General features: G+C 38.0%; 2 protein-coding genes across 3 annotated transcripts; both read left to right on the top strand.

The window, feature by feature from the left end:
• The first annotated feature begins 130 nt into the window (after positions 1-130).
• On the top strand, positions 131-9,570 carry LOC134638799 (ectonucleoside triphosphate diphosphohydrolase 2-like). The gene is made up of 6 exons (XM_063489701.1): positions 131-550; positions 4,889-5,116; positions 5,627-5,899; positions 8,156-8,275; positions 8,576-8,710; positions 8,807-9,570. Exons 1-6 carry the CDS (start codon positions 449-451, stop codon positions 9,011-9,013), a joined length of 1,065 nt encoding a protein of 354 aa, XP_063345771.1. The 5' UTR covers positions 131-448; the 3' UTR covers positions 9,014-9,570.
• A 128-nt stretch (positions 9,571-9,698) lies between these two features.
• On the top strand, positions 9,699-20,776 carry LOC134638801 (ectonucleoside triphosphate diphosphohydrolase 2-like). Of its 2 annotated transcripts, XR_010095288.1 has the most exons (6): positions 9,699-10,149; positions 14,488-14,715; positions 15,226-15,498; positions 17,755-17,874; positions 19,783-19,913; positions 20,010-20,117. XR_010095288.1 is itself a non-coding variant. In XM_063489703.1 (4 exons), the coding sequence occupies exons 1-4, from the start codon at positions 10,048-10,050 to the stop codon at positions 20,214-20,216; spliced, it is 810 nt and encodes a 269-aa protein (XP_063345773.1). In that variant the 5' UTR covers positions 9,702-10,047; the 3' UTR covers positions 20,217-20,776. The 2 variants fall into 2 exon arrangements, 1 of the variants encoding a protein (XP_063345773.1); XM_063489703.1 differs by lacking the exons at positions 17,755-17,874; positions 19,783-19,913 and having other exon boundaries at positions 9,702-10,149; positions 20,010-20,776.
• The last annotated feature ends 53 nt before the right edge of the window (positions 20,777-20,829 follow it).

Below are 20,829 nucleotides of genomic sequence, written 5' to 3' on the forward strand. Positions count from 1 at the left end.
CATGCTTTTTGATCTCTTTAGTTAAGCATTTTAAAATGGCTTTATATGCGACTTTAAATAAAACTTTAAACGTAGTTTTCCGAGGTAATTATACTTCTACCACGATCCGCGAAAAAAAACACAGCATGAAAATCACAGACAGTAAATGCAGCGGACACTTTTTTAACACTCGGTTTTACATCAGCTCTTTGTACGTTATGACTTCGCGCTTCTCCGCAGCTTGCAATCGAACCCCTTGATGCTCGCCCTTTTACCGCGTAGCACGCTGGAACGTTTCATCGCGGATGTTTCTGGCGGAGTGTTTACAAAGTTGCAACACAGGAAGCTCGCATTGAAAAGGCGAATGTGTTGTTTTCTGCAGAAGGAACTTACTTTTGTTGACAAAACTCCCGTCAGAAGACATCATTTGGACTCAGATCATTTAATTGATGCTTAAACTGAAAGCAAGATGTTCGCGGGGCTGCCTGAGCTTGGTATATCCAACGGAGAGGATCTTAAAGAAACTCTCACTAACTGCACAGAGCCACTGAAAGCCATCGATCAGTTTCAGGTAACACCCAACAGCTTAATGCCTCCTTCACAAACAGGGAACAGTCTGTCTATTCTCTCCATCTGTCAGCTGCTGCTGGCTCTTCCTCCTCCTCTTCCTCACACACTGCTGAGTTTGTCCTGGTGGATCATCAGGTGTACAAAGCCTCACAGATGATGTGCAGCAGTGGGTCCCTCAGTCTGTCCTCACTCTGGACACTTGCAGTTGTCACACATGGAAATCAAATGTGTGATAAGCTGCAGGATTCAAACACAAGTGTAACTTATAAATACATGTTCATACTTTTATTCCACAATCAGTGAGAAAGAAACAGAGAGAGAGTGCAGGACAGACAGACAGGTGACAGTCTCAGGTGTATACACTGCTACAAAACAGCACAAGAGAAGGAGGATTTAGTGTTTGTGTTATTACGAGTGCTAAACAAGAAGAGTTCCCAGATGGTACAGTGGACACATGTGTGACTCCTGTGATTAAAGCATCTTTCTTTCAGCTTAACGAGTGAACCGTCAGCTCGTTCAAACACACGTTAAAGTCCGTTTGGCTCAACACCACCGAACAGAGGCAGCAATATAACATAGCTAACATTAACAGTGCAGTGAATCCTGCTTGTGCCGTGATATTCAGGACTGCAAACCGAGCAGCATCACTGACTTTCAGCTTGTTGTGTTTGTGGATATATGACTGACTTTAATTATCTACAAAATCATCACATTCTCTGTAAGATTAAGGTCAGCTATTGTATTATTATATTTTAGGGGCTTTAAAACCAAGTAAACGCTGAAAGTACAAACATCGCTAATGGCAAATAACTTTGCCGACATGTGGCCAACAGTAATGTTTTAATGTTCTTCGTTATTAAACATTTGCACATAAATAAGTGACATAATATTCAGTACTTACGTTTAACAGTTTACTCTTCGGCCGCTACGCTTCTGCCGTCTGCGGCAAAATTATCCACACCGACTGCCGCGCTATGAATTGTGGGATATGTCGGGCCGCGAAGTCTACACCGCCATAGCCTTAAAATTCAGGGAAATGAAGGACGCATTTGAGGGCCGCATTTCGAGCAGCCTTTGAATTGGGACAGCCTTCGGCGCGCCGCTGTGACGTAATCGGCCTTAAAATGCAGCCTTTAAGGCTGCAGACCCTGAATTGGGATACAGCCAAAGATTGCCAATAAAACAAGAAATCACCAACACTGAAACACGGACTCAACATGCAAACTTGACAGTAACAAAATGGTAAACCAACACAAAGACAAAACTGACTTGACATGGAAAACACTAAAGAACAAACACAGAGGTGAGACTAAGGACTGGATGGCTAAAGGAAACTAATAAACCTAAAGTCATTTATGACAACACTAGAGACATGAAATAATACAGGGGCCAGAAAACTAATAAGCACAATCAAACCAAAATATAATTCATAATTCAAAACCATATACCGTACTGTGCAAAAGTCTTAAGCCACGAACAACTGCCCTTTCTTTTGAAGGCCTTTAAAGTTTTTAAGCCACTTAACACTGACCTATGAACCATTCGAGCATTAAATATATATAACTCATGGGATTAACCAGTGTTGTGCCTACATGGACAGTTTTAAGCACTTCTTTAAGCATTTTGTTACTAGCAGCTTTTCACAAAAACACACTTTGTTCCTATCTTTTGTTCCAAACTGTTATGGCAAATACCATAATAACACAGTTTGACTTGCACAAAATGTTATTACTGCACCAGCAAAGTAATTCCCGAAGAACCTGGCATAAACCAATAAAATAATGCAATTTAATTCAATTCCATTTATTTATATAGCACCAAATCACAACAACATTTGCCTCAATGTGTTGTAAAGTTGTAAGGTCAAGACGTGTTAGGAGTGTGCTGTTAACAATATCTGAGGATACTAAAGACTAAAGTAGTGGTATGCCTAAAAACCTATTTATATAGCAGATGAACAGTATCTGAAAGTGATGTACTTAAGAAATACAAAGAAACTGACCATAACTATAACAGAGAAGGAATGGTTTAGTATCTGTGAAATACAACACAGTACAACGAATTTGAGGTTGTGGAGGGAATTTTGCTGGAAAAATTTGACGCGTTTTTTCATTACACCCAAAGTTAAAAGTAAACAGATCTCAAGTCCACCGAAATGTTGGAGACTGTGTGGAGAAACAGAAGCTGATTACCCACATATATTTTGGAAGTGCATAAAAATAAAAAAGTATTGGGAAGACCTTAAAATGACCATGGATAATATTCTGGGTTATGCACTCCCAAACACCTGTCAAGTGATGTACCTTGGAAACATAAAGGAACTGGTATAAAAGGAGGACATGTATCTAGTAAAAATAATCCCAGCCGCAACAAAGAAAGCAATCACAAAGAACTGGTTACACCCAGACCCTCCCACTCAACAAGATTGGATTAGGATTGTAGAAGGTATCTCAGAAATTACATTCAACATTAGACTGATGGGGTGTAAGTATGATAGACAATGGAGGAAGTGGAAAACATTTTTAAGTGGCACCAAAAACACGACATAAAAAGAGATTTGCATGTGATAGAAGGTGGGGAAAGAAATGTAAACTCCAGACTGTTTGTTTGTTTGTAATTTTCTTTACTGTATTGTTTTCAATACTAACTAAAGCTAATAAAAATTAAAGTTGCAAAAAAGAAATACAAAGCCATTACAAGCCATTCTTAAAGAAGGGTAAGAGGGAAAAAAGATGAGGTGTGTCACATTGCACAAGATCTGGAATGAAAAATAGGAGCAACAGGTCTGATGGAGTAATCAATCAAAAGTTGAAATTTCTAGAAAGGGACTAATAACAGCCATCACCTAAAGAAGAGTTTTTATATTGTCCTTTTATTGTCCTTTTATTGTTTTATTGTCTATTGTCCTATTCCTGAAGACTACTTATAGAAATTACAAAAAAGCTATCCTAAGAGATTTCAGGCTGTACTGATGATTAAAGATAGTCATCCTAAGTATTAATGCTCAAGCCTGTTAGAATTGTTTGTTTTAGCCTATATATGTTTCAGTAAATCGCTTCACCTATTTTCCAAGTTAGATATTTATTAGTTAAACTGACTTATTAACTAATAATTTTACTTGTACTTAGCTGAGTAACTTGTTTGTGACTGTTAACTTACTTACAGTGAGTATTATTAACAACATAATGAAAACTGAGTTCAGGATCTAGTTAACATTTTTAATTAAGCACCATGTTAGAAATGTGATGGATTGACTGGTGTACATGAAGATGCCAAGTGCTGGAAGCGTCCCAGTTGAAAATTACATGTAGGTATTTTATGACGCATGAGTTGCATGTTTAGGTGGGGATGTGGCCACCTTTTCCATTTACAAGTGAAGCCAAACAGCTATTTTAGATTGCAAGATGCATCCCTGTATGAGTGTTGAACTGGGATTCTCTACCTCCCTCCAACACTTAAGTTCAGTCAAGTTTAGTTAATTCAATTCATGCATTCATTATGAGAACTGCTTCTTTTGCAATTACAAAAAAGGGGAATGCTTCCACTCACAACAGTCTGCCATTTCAGACACAAAATCAAGAATTTTTTAATTGTTAAATTCAGCACAATTTGCAGGAAATGATGTGCTGCAGCTTACAAAATTTTCATGATTAATTTAAATATTCAAAAATGTTATGGTCTACAAGAGAAACTCCTACACATACATATAAAATTAGTACAGCCCCCGGGTACACTATTCAGCTTGAACTGTGCCTCTTTAGTAATATAGACAGTACTTTTTCTTGATGACCAGAAAGATTATGGTCCATTAGTAAATCTACTCCCTAATGTTGGGTAGGAATAAGTGTACATCAAGTGTGAGATGAATACTGTAATTTTAACAGTTATTAAAGAACGGATACCATTACCACAAGGGCGGGTACTGGAACAGTTTCTTGGTTTAGGACACAAACACTAACACACAAAATATACCCGAGGCTAATTGTAATGAGAAATTTTACACAATGGTGACACTAGATCAAACATTATGGGAATATTCTAGAAATATATTAGTGTCCATAATCTAGAAAAGATGAATTCCTATTAGATCTATAGCACTATAGCTATTCCACTGAAATACATTGGACTTACTGGTAGCTGCTGGGAGCATAGAAATACACTGGTAATTGACTAAGTGATGTTATTACTGCAACATGGTTGCATGACTAAATTTCTCTTACAGTTTTAGAGCATTAGAGTGCTTTGGTCATTTTTCTCTAAACGTTTTCATTGAATGTTATTGGTTGATTCTAAGTGATTCTAATTTCACTGTGGTGTCATGTCCTTTGTTATTACCCAGTATGGTTTTGTAGGTCACTGGATGAATCCAGGCAGAGAGACAATTGGAGCTTTGGATTTAGGAGGAGCATCTACTCAGATTACCTTTGAGACCTCTGAAAAGGTGGAGAATGAAAGTAACACAATGGAGTTGAAGCTTTTTGGAAACACCTACAGACTATACACCCAGAGCTTCCTATGCTACGGCCAAGACCAGTATTTAAGGAAACTGCTGGCTCATCTCATTAAGGTACTGTTCAACAAGTTAAAAGACTCTAACTGTTAATGGCAACCATTTCAATTGTAATAATCCCTGTTTGTTATAATGATTCTGTATCTTCTCAACAACTGAGAAGTTCAAATAGCAAGATCATATAAAACAGCATATGTAAACATTTTATTGTCTTGCTGCAGTCCTACTAAGCAATAAGGATGTTTGAAACACATCTCCATTAAGCTTACTAAATGGATTAAGTTCACATTTGACACATTTTGGGATCATATTGTTACATTCTTGTTAAGAGAGAGATGAAAGCTTGCCATAAAGATTGGACAGGAGAACTGCTAGCTTGTTAACCAAATTAAATAACCAGCCTTTACCATTTTTAGGAAAATCAGAGTTGTTGCTACGAGGAACCTTAGAACAATGCAGTGTCTGTGTTATGATTGGCTTTTATAGCTTCAATATGGTGAAATGATCTTTGTGAAAAAAATTGTTAAAAAATCTTTTCTAATAAAATTTTAATCTTCTAACTTTAAGGATAACTATCCAAAGAGCACAGTGTTGCACCCCTGCTATCCAAAGCAGTTCAACGAATCTGTCATCCTGGGGAAGGACGTCTTTGATTCTCCGTGTACTGTGGACTCCAAACCAGACAAGATTGACCTGGAAAGGAATGTAAACGTTGTGGGCACAGGAGACTACCAAAAATGCTTAGAGACTGTAAAGAAGATGTTCTCCTTTGAGAGTTGCAAATACTCCAAGTGCTCCTTTAATGGAGTCTTTCAGCCCAGCTTGAGAGGAAGATTCATGGTGAGAGGCTTTTAGATGTTGTCTAAAATATCCTATATTGAGGCAAAAAAGCATAGAAGCATAACGTAGACTCAGTTTTGGGTATCATTTTTAATTCTTTGTTCTTGGATTGCTCATTGTATTGATTACAGTGAGTTTTTTTTTTAGTTCTTAAGTTCTAATTCTACTGTTTTTCCCACACAATTATTAGCATTCATAATTCATAGAAAAGAAGCTCTAGGTCACCTGGGTTTTTGTGTGCATGTTTTCTGAGTGATCAGTTAAAACCTATGCATGGTAGGTTAATTGAGATATCTTAACCTGCTGTTAGTATGAATGTGATGCTGAGTAGCTTCCTCCCCGCTCTCTGATGGAGTGGCGACCTATCCAGCATGTACCGTGCCTCTTTTCTTTTTTCATCTAGGATAATCTCAATGATCCCCTGGAACCCTCCATCCAAACACCTTCACAAAGCACTGTTAAAATATTCAACAGGTTTATTTACAGATTGTTGGAGTAAAATTGCTATCTTTGAATCGGAGGTTAAGAGACAGAGATAATACAGGCTGTCCAATGGCAGACACACTGTCAACAGAAAACATGCCCACAGACAGACACACACAAACACAGACGGGAAAGAAAAGAAAGAGAGAGTCAGTGGTAGTATGGTAGTAATTGCATCAAACAGCTATGCAACCAGACCCTGGAATGTTCATTAGTGAACAACCACCAACTTTAAAGATATGGAACGAGTGAATTGCTTCCTATGTGGACACAGTTTGAAACCTTCCAGGAGATGGTTACACTGAAATCGTCACGTGTATGAAAGCTCTCTGGTAGATATTTTGAATCCCTTATACACACTTTCTGCAATTTTTGCCTAAGAGACTTACTCCCACACAAAAAGTTATACAGACAAGCATACAAGACTTAAAGAGCTGGAAAGTTTCAAGAAAACGTTTGGATAAAATCACAGGAATCCGGCATTCACTTTATTACATATCAGTCACTCTGTCGCTGCTATTGACTATGTTGCCTCTATTCCATGTGCAATATTTTGGTCTTCCCCTTTTTCTGTGCAATATTTTGTTCTCTGTGCAATATTCTGGCACATGTGCAATTACCATCCCCATCCTAAATGACCAATGACCTCCCTTCCACCCTTATCTATATATTATATTACTGCCCTTATACACACACCCACAATGTTTCTGTGACTCATACACCGTGTATATATATAGAGAGAGAATATTATATATTAGTTAGATATATATTCTTATTTGTATATTGTTTTCTTTACTTTTTTTTTAAAATAGACTTTTGCACTTTGTGGTCTTGCTACCTAATTTTGATGTGCAAGAAACTGTACAATGACAATAAAAAAAAAGTTCGAAGTTCAGATACAACACCTCTTTTACCAGTGAAATGTGGGCCCACTGGTGGACGATGAAGGTACTGCAGGTGCGCCACAGTAATAACAGAAGATAAATCTGAAATTACTCACAAGCATATACAATTAAATATTTAAATAAATGTATTTATCTATATGAAATTAATTAAACTGATAATATGAAGTGATTAGTTTGCAATATGGCTCATTACTCTGACCTAAATATATGGCTCTTGTTTTGAAGTTTGTGCCCTAGTGGTTGGCTCGGTCCCACATTGGCCTTAATACTGATTTATGCATATGACTGGACAGCATTAACAATTAATAGCCAACAGCCTGTATTCCTTATGTTTTGTAATGCATTTTATTCAAGAAAATACATCACTTTCTCCTGGATTAGGGTGAAGACTTAAGATTTAGTGTGCCCTATGAGATTTTTCTGTTTTTTTAAGTGGGCCGCAGCAATCTTGACTTTGGGAATGGCCAGGTTTTTAATCTTGACAAAGCAGTAGAAATCAGTGTTCTAGTCAGTAATTCCTCAGTTCCAGATCAATAATAGTGTAGTATGCTCTTCACTGAATGAGCACTAATTTTTGCTTTTTCTGATATCCTTTCTTCTTTACACACACACACACACACACATGCGCGCACGCACGCACACACACTCCCACATACATTGATTGATTGATGATTGAAAATACTCCTAAACACTAAAAATGGAATGCATTACAGGCATTTGTATCAGGACCTAATGGATTGTACTAATGCTTCCTTCGTGGTTACAGATCACATTTTTAATTCTGTCTTCAAAAACAGATTGAAATTCAGTCGAAGCAGTAGGGGGATACTTAACCTTCATCCATTGCACTATTCTTTCTTCTCCACAGGCATTCTCTGCTTTCTACTTCACTCACAAATACATCTCTACCCTCACCAACATGGATATGACGTCTCCTAATCAAACCGCAGAGGCTGTCCGGCACGTCTGCAGCATGAGCATCTCTGAGGTACTGTCCATAAAGACTTTGAGACGTGTTGATTTGTAAATCCAGCAAACAAGCCACCAATTCTTCATCATGTTACTTGAAGGCTCTAAAGTGACTGTCGACATATATCTACATATATTATCTATCATATATCTATCAATATCTCTGTTTCTACACTCGTTTTTATGAGTGCTTGATGTTTGTTGTATATTTCCGGCTTTGACAACTCAATTTCTCTCTGGGATTGATAAAATCTCTCTGATTCTGACGAGCTTTAAATAACATAATACAAAACCTCACACATTGTATTTTCACTTATAGATGACGAATAGGACAAAGCAGGATAAGAAATACATGAAGAATGTCTGTGCCGTCTCCAATTTCGTCCAGGTGCTCTTAACACAGGGCTACCATTTTAATGAGGTTTCCCTTCCTTCTATTTCTTTTGAAAAAAAGGTGAGAGGTGAAACGAAATGATTTGCTGGAATGAAAAAACTGATAGAATCGACTATATGATGTGATATCACTGCACCTCTTCTTGTGTTTCTGTAGGCCGGAGGAGCATCTGTAGGCTGGGCTTTGGGTTACATGCTAAACCTGACCAATCTAGTTCCAGCCGAAAATCCTGTAGTGATGAAGGCCCTGCCCATAGGGCCCTGGAAAGGCATCCTCTTCCTCTCCATCATCCTCATCTTCTTTGCACTGGGATACCTTCTCTTTGTCTACAGAAAAACACAGGCTAATGAAGGAATGGTTTGAGACCAAAGATAGCCAAGTTGAAGTAAATTTCTCTCAGGCAAAAAACCTTCAGTACACACCTTTTTAATGTTGGCTTTTTATATTATGTAGCAAAAATCATTCTTAAAGTAAAGCTTGCCCTATACAATTTTTGCTTTAGATTCACAAATTTCAGTAAATGTTCAGCTTACTCATGTCAGTGTGCACAAAATCCAAAATAAATGGGATCGTTTTTTAAATGTTCCAGACTCAATGTGCAATACAATACCACTTGTGATTAACTTGTCATTATTTAGCACTTTTCTAGTTTGAATGAGCACTGAAAGTAGCTTTTACTACAAGCTATAGTACATAAACCCATTCACACACACATTCAGGCAGTCTATGAATGCATTTTCTATCACACACTCATACTACCTCTGAACAAATCAGGGACAATTTAAGGTTCAATATAGAAGAACTGTGGCATACATACTCTAAGACACCACTAACAGCTGATGTGTCGTTCAAAATAGCCATGTGCTAAGTGAAGGCTTTTGAAAAAAAGTTGTTAGTTGTTTTGATGGAGTAAAACTTTTCAAATATGTTCAAACTTTTTTGTATGAGTCTGCAAACATGCTTTTTGATCTCTTTAGTTAAGCATTTTAAAATGGCTTTATATGCGACTTTAAATAAAACGTAGTTTTCCGAGGTAATTATACTTCTACCACGATCCGCGAAAAAAAACACAGCATGAAAATCACAGACAGTAAATGCAGCGGACACTTTTTTAACACTCGGTTTTACATCAGCTCTTTGTACGTTATGACTTCGCGCTTCTCCGCAGCTTGCAATCGAACCCCTTGATGCTCGCCCTTTTACCGCGTAGCACGCTGGAACGTTTCATCGCGGATGTTTCTGGCGGAGTGTTTACAAAGTTGCAACACAGGAAGCTCGCATTGAAAAGGCGAATGTGTTGTTTTCTGCAGAAGGAACTTACTTTTGTTGACAAAACTCCCGTCAGAAGACATCATTTGGACTCAGATCATTTAATTGATGCTTAAACTGAAAGCAAGATGTTCGCGGGGCTGCCTGAGCTTGGTATATCCAACGGAGAGGATCTTAAAGAAACTCTCACTAACTGCACAGAGCCACTGAAAGCCATCGATCAGTTTCAGGTAACACCCAACAGCTTAATGCCTCCTTCACAAACAGGGAACAGTCTGTCTATTCTCTCCATCTGTCAGCTGCTGCTGGCTCTTCCTCCTCCTCTTCCTCACACACTGCTGAGTTTGTCCTGGTGGATCATCAGGTGTACAAAGCCTCACAGATGATGTGCAGCAGTGGGTCCCTCAGTCTGTCCTCACTCTGGACACTTGCAGTTGTCACACATGGAAATCAAATGTGTGATAAGCTGCAGGATTCAAACACAAGTGTAACTTATAAATACATGTTCATACTTTTATTCCACAATCAGAGAGAAAGAAACAGAGAGAGAGTGCAGGACAGACAGACAGGTGACAGTCTCAGGTGTATACACTGCTACAAAACAGCACAAGAGAAGGAGGATTTAGTGTTTGTGTTATTACGAGTGCTAAACAAGAAGAGTTCCCAGATGGTACAGTGGACACATGTGTGACTCCTGTGATTAAAGCATCTTTCTTTCAGCTTAACGAGTGAACCGTCAGCTCGTTCAAACACACGTTAAAGTCCGTTTGGCTCAACACCACCGAACAGAGGCAGCAATATAACATAGCTAACATTAACAGTGCAGTGAATCCTGCTTGTGCCGTGATATTCAGGACTGCAAACCGAGCAGCATCACTGACTTTCAGCTTGTTGTGTTTGTGGATATATGACTGACTTTAATTATCTACAAAATCATCACATTCTCTGTAAGATTAAGGTCAGCTATTGTATTATTATATTTTAGGGGCTTTAAAACCAAGTAAACGCTGAAAGTACAAACATCGCTAATGGCAAATAACTTTGCCGACATGTGGCCAACAGTAATGTTTTAATGTTCTTCGTTATTAAACATTTGCACATAAATAAGTGACATAATATTCAGTACTTACGTTTAACAGTTTACTCTTCGGCCGCTACGCTTCTGCCGTCTGCGGCAAAATTATCCACACCGACTGCCGCGCTATGAATTGTGGGATATGTCGGGCCGCGAAGTCTACACCGCCATAGCCTTAAAATTCAGGGAAATGAAGGACGCATTTGAGGGCCGCATTTCGAGCAGCCTTTGAATTGGGACAGCCTTCGGCGCGCCGCTGTGACGTAATCGGCCTTAAAATGCAGCCTTTAAGGCTGCAGACCCTGAATTGGGATACAGCCAAAGATTGCCAATAAAACAAGAAATCACCAACACTGAAACACGGACTCAACATGCAAACTTGACAGTAACAAAATGGTAAACCAACACAAAGACAAAACTGACTTGACATGGAAAACACTAAAGAACAAACACAGAGGTGAGACTAAGGACTGGATGGCTAAAGGAAACTAATAAACCTAAAGTCATTTATGACAACACTAGAGACATGAAATAATACAGGGGCCAGAAAACTAATAAGCACAATCAAACCAAAATATAATTCATAATTCAAAACCATATACCGTACTGTGCAAAAGTCTTAAGCCACGAACAACTGCCCTTTCTTTTGAAGGCCTTTAAAGTTTTTAAGCCACTTAACACTGACCTATGAACCATTCGAGCATTAAATATATATAACTCATGGGATTAACCAGTGTTGTGCCTACATGGACAGTTTTAAGCACTTCTTTAAGCATTTTGTTACTAGCAGCTTTTCACAAAAACACACTTTGTTCCTATCTTTTGTTCCAAACTGTTATGGCAAATACCATAATAACACAGTTTGACTTGCACAAAATGTTATTACTGCACCAGCAAAGTAATTCCCGAAGAACCTGGCATAAACCAATAAAATAATGCAATTTAATTCAATTCCATTTATTCATATAGCACCAAATCACAACAACATTTGCCTCAATGTGTTGTAAAGTTGTAAGGTCAAGACGTGTTAGGAGTGTGCTGTTAACAATATCTGAGGATACTAAAGACTAAAGTAGTGGTATGCCTAAAAACCTATTTATATAGCAGATGAACAGTATCTGAAAGTGATGTACTTAAGAAATACAAAGAAACTGACCATAACTATAACAGAGAAGGAATGGTTTAGTATCTGTGAAATACAACACAGTACAACGAATTTGAGGTTGTGGAGGGAATTTTGCTGGAAAAATTTGACGCGTTTTTTCATTACACCCAAAGTTAAAAGTAAACAGATCTCAAGTCCACCGAAATGTTGGAGACTGTGTGGAGAAACAGAAGCTGATTACCCACATATATTTTGGAAGTGCATAAAAATAAAAAAGTATTGGGAAGACCTTAAAATGACCATGGATAATATTCTGGGTTATGCACTCCCAAACACCTGTCAAGTGATGTACCTTGGAAACATAAAGGAACTGGTATAAAAGGAGGACATGTATCTAGTAAAAATAATCCCAGCCGCAACAAAGAAAGCAATCACAAAGAACTGGTTACACCCAGACCCTCCCACTCAACAAGATTGGATTAGGATTGTAGAAGGTATCTCAGAAATTACATTCAACATTAGACTGATGGGGTGTAAGTATGATAGACAATGGAGGAAGTGGAAAACATTTTTAAGTGGCACCAAAAACACGACATAAAAAGAGATTTGCATGTGATAGAAGGTGGGGAAAGAAATGTAAACTCCAGACTGTTTGTTTGTTTGTAATTTTCTTTACTGTATTGTTTTCAATACTAACTAAAGCTAATAAAAATTAAAGTTGCAAAAAAGAAATACAAAGCCATTACAAGCCATTCTTAAAGAAGGGTAAGAGGGAAAAAAGATGAGGTGTGTCACATTGCACAAGATCTGGAATGAAAAATAGGAGCAACAGGTCTGATGGAGTAATCAATCAAAAGTTGAAATTTCTAGAAAGGGACTAATAACAGCCATCACCTAAAGAAGAGTTTTTATATTGTCCTTTTATTGTCCTTTTATTGTTTTATTGTCTATTGTCCTATTCCTGAAGACTACTTATAGAAATTACAAAAAAGCTATCCTAAGAGATTTCAGGCTGTACTGATGATTAAAGATAGTCATCCTAAGTATTAATGCTCAAGCCTGTTAGAATTGTTTGTTTTAGCCTATATATGTTTCAGTAAATCGCTTCACCTATTTTCCAAGTTAGATATTTATTAGTTAAACTGACTTATTAACTAATAATTTTACTTGTACTTAGCTGAGTAACTTGTTTGTGACTGTTAACTTACTTACAGTGAGTATTATTAACAACATAATGAAAACTGAGTTCAGGATCTAGTTAACATTTTTAATTAAGCACCATGTTAGAAATGTGATGGATTGACTGGTGTACATGAAGATGCCAAGTGCTGGAAGCGTCCCAGTTGAAAATTACATGTAGGTATTTTATGACGCATGAGTTGCATGTTTAGGTGGGGATGTGGCCACCTTTTCCATTTACAAGTGAAGCCAAACAGCTATTTTAGATTGCAAGATGCATCCCTGTATGAGTGTTGAACTGGGATTCTCTACCTCCCTCCAACACTTAAGTTCAGTCAAGTTTAGTTAATTCAATTCATGCATTCATTATGAGAACTGCTTCTTTTGCAATTACAAAAAAGGGGAATGCTTCCACTCACAACAGTCTGCCATTTCAGACACAAAATCAAGAATTTTTTAATTGTTAAATTCAGCACAATTTGCAGGAAATGATGTGCTGCAGCTTACAAAATTTTCATGATTAATTTAAATATTCAAAAATGTTATGGTCTACAAGAGAAACTCCTACACATACATATAAAATTAGTACAGCCCCCGGGTACACTATTCAGCTTGAACTGTGCCTCTTTAGTAATATAGACAGTACTTTTTCTTGATGACCAGAAAGATTATGGTCCATTAGTAAATCTACTCCCTAATGTTGGGTAGGAATAAGTGTACATCAAGTGTGAGATGAATACTGTAATTTTAACAGTTATTAAAGAACGGATACCATTACCACAAGGGCGGGTACTGGAACAGTTTCTTGGTTTAGGACACAAACACTAACACACAAAATATACCCGAGGCTAATTGTAATGAGAAATTTTACACAATGGTGACACTAGATCAAACATTATGGGAATATTCTAGAAATATATTAGTGTCCATAATCTAGAAAAGATGAATTCCTATTAGATCTATAGCACTATAGCTATTCCACTGAAATACATTGGACTTACTGGTAGCTGCTGGGAGCATAGAAATACACTGGTAATTGACTAAGTGATGTTATTACTGCAACATGGTTGCATGACTAAATTTCTCTTACAGTTTTAGAGCATTAGAGTGCTTTGGTCATTTTTCTCTAAACGTTTTCATTGAATGTTATTGGTTGATTCTAAGTGATTCTAATTTCACTGTGGTGTCATGTCCTTTGTTATTACCCAGTATGGTTTTGTAGGTCACTGGATGAATCCAGGCAGAGAGACAATTGGAGCTTTGGATTTAGGAGGAGCATCTACTCAGATTACCTTTGAGACCTCTGAAAAGGTGGAGAATGAAAGTAACACAATGGAGTTGAAGCTTTTTGGAAACACCTACAGACTATACACCCAGAGCTTCCTATGCTACGGCCAAGACCAGTATTTAAGGAAACTGCTGGCTCATCTCATTAAGGTACTGTTCAACAAGTTAAAAGACTCTAACTGTTAATGGCAACCATTTCAATTGTAATAATCCCTGTTTGTTATAATGATTCTGTATCTTCTCAACAACTGAGAAGTTCAAATAGCAAGATCATATAAAACAGCATATGTAAACATTTTATTGTCTTGCTGCAGTCCTACTAAGCAATAAGGATGTTTGAAACACATCTCCATTAAGCTTACTAAATGGATTAAGTTCACATTTGACACATTTTGGGATCATATTGTTACATTCTTGTTAAGAGAGAGATGAAAGCTTGCCATAAAGATTGGACAGGAGAACTGCTAGCTTGTTAACCAAATTAAATAACCAGCCTTTACCATTTTTAGGAAAATCAGAGTTGTTGCTACGAGGAACCTTAGAACAATGCAGTGTCTGTGTTATGATTGGCTTTTATAGCTTCAATATGGTGAAATGATCTTTGTGAAAAAAATTGTTAAAAAATGTTTTCTAATAAAATTTTAATCTTCTAACTTTAAGGATAACTATCCAAAGAGCACAGTGTTGCACCCCTGCTATCCAAAGCAGTTCAACGAATCTGTCATCCTGGGGAAGGACGTCTTTGATTCTCCGTGTACTGTGGACTCCAAACCAGACAAGATTGACCTGGAAAGGAATGTAAACGTTGTGGGCACAGGAGACTACCAAAAATGCTTAGAGACTGTAAAGAAGATGTTCTCCTTTGAGAGTTGCAAATACTCCAAGTGCTCCTTTAATGGAGTCTTTCAGCCCAGCTTGAGAGGAAGATTCATGGTGAGAGGCTTTTAGATGTTGTCTAAAATATCCTATATTGAGGCAAAAAAGCATAGAAGCATAACGTAGACTCAGTTTTGGGTATCATTTTTAATTCTTTGTTCTTGGATTGCTCATTGTATTGATTACAGTGAGGTTTTTTTTTAGTTCTTAAGTTCTAATTCTACTGTTTTTCCCACACAATTATTAGCATTCATAATTCATAGAAAAGAAGCTCTAGGTCACCTGGGTTTTTGTGTGCATGTTTTCTGAGTGATCAGTTAAAACCTATGCATGGTAGGTTAATTGAGATATCTTAACCTGCTGTTAGTATGAATGTGATGCTGAGTAGCTTCCTCCCCGCTCTCTGATGGAGTGGCGACCTATCCAGCATGTACCGTGCCTCTTTTCTTTTTTCATCTAGGATAATCTCAATGATCCCCTGGAACCCTCCATCCAAACACCTTCACAAAGCACTGTTAAAATATTCAACAGGTTTATTTACAGATTGTTGGAGTAAAATTGCTATCTTTGAATCGGAGGTTAAGAGACAGAGATAATACAGGCTGTCCAATGGCAGACACACTGTCAACAGAAAACATGCCCACAGACAGACACACACAAACACAGACGGGAAAGAAAAGAAAGAGAGAGTCAGTGGTAGTATGGTAGTAATTGCATCAAACAGCTATGCAACCAGACCCTGGAATGTTCATTAGTGAACAACCACCAACTTTAAAGATATGGAACGAGTGAATTGCTTCCTATGTGGACACAGTTTGAAACCTTCCAGGAGATGGTTACACTGAAATCGTCACGTGTATGAAAGCTCTCTGGTAGATATTTTGAATCCCTTATACACACTTTCTGCAATTTTTGCCTAAGAGACTTACTCCCACACAAAAAGTTATACAGACAAGCATACAAGACTTAAAGAGCTGGAAAGTTTCAAGAAAACGTTTGGATAAAATCACAGGAATCCGGCATTCACTTTATTACATATCAGTCACTCTGTCGCTGCTATTGACTATGTTGCCTCTATTCCATGTGCAATATTTTGGTCTTCCCCTTTTTCTGTGCAATATTTTGTTCTCTGTGCAATATTCTGGCACATGTGCAATTACCATCCCCATCCTAAATGACCAATGACCTCCCTTCCACCCTTATCTATATATTATATTACTGCCCTTATACACACACCCACAATGTTTCTGTGACTCATACACCGTGTATATATATAGAGAGAGAATATTATATATTAGTTAGATATATATTCTTATTTGTATATTGTTTTCTTTACTTTTTTTTTAAAATAGACTTTTGCACTTTGTGGTCTTGCTACCTAATTTTGATGTGCAAGAAACTGTACAATGACAATAAAAAAAAGTTCGAAGTTCAGATACAACACCTCTTTTACCAGTGAAATGTGGGCCCACTGGTGGACGATGAAGGTACTGCAGGTGCGCCACAGTAATAACAGAAGATAAATCTGAAATTACTCACAAGCATATACAATTAAATATTTAAATAAATGTATTTATCTATATGAAATTAATTAAACTGATAATATGAAGTGATTAGTTTGCAATATGGCTCATTACTCTGACCTAAATATATGGCTCTTGTTTTGAAGTTTGTGCCCTAGTGGTTGGCTCGGTCCCACATTGGCCTTAATACTGATTTATGCATATGACTGGACAGCATTAACAATTAATAGCCAACAGCCTGTATTCCTTATGTTTTGTAATGCATTTTATTCAAGAAAATACATCACTTTCTCCTGGATTAGGGTGAAGACTTAAGATTTAGTGTGCCCTATGAGATTTTTTTGTTTTTTTTAAGTGGGCCGCAGCAATCTTGACTTTGGGAATGGCCAGGTTTTTAATCTTGACAAAGCAGTAGAAATCAGTGTTCTAGTCAGTAATTCCTCAGTTCCAGATCAATAATAGTGTAGTATGCTCTTCACTGAATGAGCACTAATTTTTGCTTTTTCTGATATCCTTTCTTCTTTACACACACACACACACACACATACACGCACGCACCCACACACACTCCCACATACATTGATTGATTGATGATTGAAAATACTCCTAAACACTAAAAATGGAATGCATTACAGGCATTTGTATCAGGACCTAATGGATTGTACTAATGCTTCCTTCGTGGTTACAGATCACATTTTTAATTCTGTCTTCAAAAACAGATTGAAATTCAGTCGAAGCAGTAGGGGGATACTTAACCTTCATCCATTGCACTATTCTTTCTTCTCCACAGGCATTCTCTGCTTTCTACTTCACTCACAAATACATCTCTACCCTCACCAACATGGATATGACGTCTCCTAATCAAACCGCAGAGGCTGTCCGGCACGTCTGCAGCATGAGCATCTCTGAGGTACTGTCCATAAAGACTTTGAGACGTGTTGATTTGTAAATCCAGCAAACAAGCCACCAATTCTTCATCATGTTACTTGAAGGCTCTAAAGTGACTGTCGACATATACAGTGGCTTGCAAAAGTATTTGGCCCCCTTGAACTTTTCCACATTTTGTCACATTACAGCCACAAACATGAATCAATTTTATTGGAATTCCACGTGAAAGACCAATACAAAGTGGTGTACACGTGAGAAGTGGAACGAAAATCATACATGATTCCAAACATTTTTTACAAATAAATAACTGCAAAGTGGGGTGTGCGTAATTATTCAGCCCCCTGAGTCAATACTTTGTAAAACCACCTTTTGCTGCAATTACAGCTGCCAGTCTTTTAGGGTATGTCTCTACCAGCTTTGCACATCTAGAGACTGAAATCCTTGCCCATTCTTCTTTGCAAAACAGCTCCAGCTCAGTCAGATTAGATGGACAGCGTTTGTGAACAGCAGTTTTCAGATCTTGCCACAGATTCTGGATTGGATTTAGATCTGAACTTTGACTGGGCCATTCTAACACATGGATATGTTTTGTTTGAAACCATTCCATTGTTGCCCTGGCTTTATGTTTAGGGTCGTTGTCCTGCTGGAAGGTGAACCTCCGCCCCAGTCTCAAGTCTTTTGCAGACTCCAAGAGGTTTTCTTCCAAGATTGCCCTGTATTTGGCTCCATCCATCTTCCCATCAACTCTGACCAGCTTCCCTGTCCCTGCTGAAGAGAAGCACCCCCAGAGCATGATGCTGCCACCACCATATTTGACAGTGGGGATGGTGTGTTCAGAGTGATGTGCAGTGTTAGTTTTCCGCCACACATAGCGTTTTGCATTTTGGCCAAAAAGTTCCATTTTGGTCTCATCTGACCAGAGCACCTTCTTCCACATGCTTGCTGTGTCCCCCACATGGCTTGTGGCAAACTGCAAACGGGACTTCTTATGGTTTTCTGTTAACAATGGCTTTCTTCTTGCCACTCTTCCATAAAGGCCAACTTTGTGCAGTGCACGACTAATAGTTGTCCTATGGACAGATTCCCCCACCTGAGCTGTAGATCTCTGCAGCTCGTCCAGAGTCACCATGGGCCTCTTGGCTGCATTTCTGATCAGCGCTCTCCTTGTTCGGCCTGTGAGTTTAGGTGGACGGCCTTGTCTTGGTAGGTTTACAGTTGTGCCATACTCCTTCCATTTCTGAATGATGGCTTGAACAGTGCTCCGTGGGATGTTCAAGGCTTGGGAAATCTTTTTGTAGCCTAAGCCTGCTTTAAATTTCTCAATAACTTTATCCCTGACCTGTCTGGTGTGTTCTTTGGACTTCATGGTGTTGTTGCTCCCAGTATTCTCTTAGACAACCTCTGAGGCCGCGACAGAGCAGTTGTATTTGTACTGACATTAGATTACACACAGGTGCACTCTATTTAGTCATTAGCACTCATCAGGCAATGTCTATGGGCAACTGACTCCACTCAGACCAAAGGGGGCTGAATAATTACGCACACCCCACTTTTCAGTTATTTATTTGTAAAAAATGTTTGGAATCATGTATGATTTTCGTTCCACTTCTCACGTGTACACCACTTTGTATTGGTCTTTCAAGTGGAATTCCAATAAAATTGATTCATGTTTGTGGCTGTAATGTGACAAAATGTGGGAAAGTTCAAGGGGGCCGAATACTTTTGCAAGCCACTGTATCTACATATATTATCTATCATATATCTATCAATATCTCTGTTTCTACACTCGTTTTTATGAGTGCTTGATGTTTGTTGTATATTTCCGGCTTTGACAACTCAATTTCTCTCTGGGATTGATAAAATCTCTCTGATTCTGACGAGCTTTAAATAACATAATACAAAACCTCACACATTGTATTTTCACTTATAGATGACGAATGAAAGCAGGATAAGAAATACATGAAGAATGTCTGTGCCGTCTCCAATTTCGTCCAGGTGCTCTTAACACAGGGCTACCATTTTAATGAGGTTTCCCTTCCTTCTATTTCTTTTGAAAAAAAGGTGAGAGGTGAAACGAAATGATTTGCTGGAATGAAAAAACTGATAGAATCGACTATATGATGTGATATCACTGCACCTCTTCTTGTGTTTCTGTAGGCCGGAGGAGCATCTGTAGGCTGGGCTTTGGGTTACATGCTAAACCTGACCAATCTAGTTCCAGCCGAAAATCCTGTAGTGATGAAGGCCCTGCCCATAGGGCCCTGGAAAGGCATCCTCTTCCTCTCCATCATCCTCATCTTCTTTGCACTGGGATACCTTCTCTTTGTCTACAGAAAAACACAGGCTAATGAAGGAATGGTTTGAGACCAAAGATAGCCAAGTTGAAGTAAATTTCTCTCAGGCAAAAAACCTTCAGTACACACCTTTTTAATGTTGGCTTTTTATATTATGTAGCAAAAATCATTCTTAAAGTAAAGCTTGCCCTATACAATTTTTGCTTTAGATTCACAAATTTCAGTAAATGTTCAGCTTACTCATGTCAGTGTGCACAAAATCCAAAATAAATGGGATCGTTTTTTAAATGTTCCAGACTCAATGTGCAATACAATACCACTTGTGATTAACTTGTCATTATTTAGCACTTTTCTAGTTTGAATGAGCACTGAAAGTAGCTTTTACTACAAGCTATAGTACATAAACCCATTCACACACACATTCAGGCAGTCTATGAATGCATTTTCTATCACACACTCATACTACCTCTGAACAAATCAGGGACAATTTAAGGTTCAATATAGAAGAACTGTGGCATACATACTCTAAGACACCACTAACAGCTGATGTGTCGTTCAAAATAGCCATGTGCTAAGTGAAGGCTTTTGAAAAAAAGTTGTTAGTTGTTTTGATGGAGTAAAACTTTTCAAATATGTTCAAACTTTTTTGTATGAGTCTGCAAACATGCTTTTTGATCTCTTTA

Source organism: Pelmatolapia mariae, linkage group LG12 (genome assembly GCF_036321145.2).
Source record: "Pelmatolapia mariae isolate MD_Pm_ZW linkage group LG12, Pm_UMD_F_2, whole genome shotgun sequence".
Lineage (NCBI taxonomy): Eukaryota > Metazoa > Chordata > Actinopteri > Cichliformes > Cichlidae > Pelmatolapia > Pelmatolapia mariae.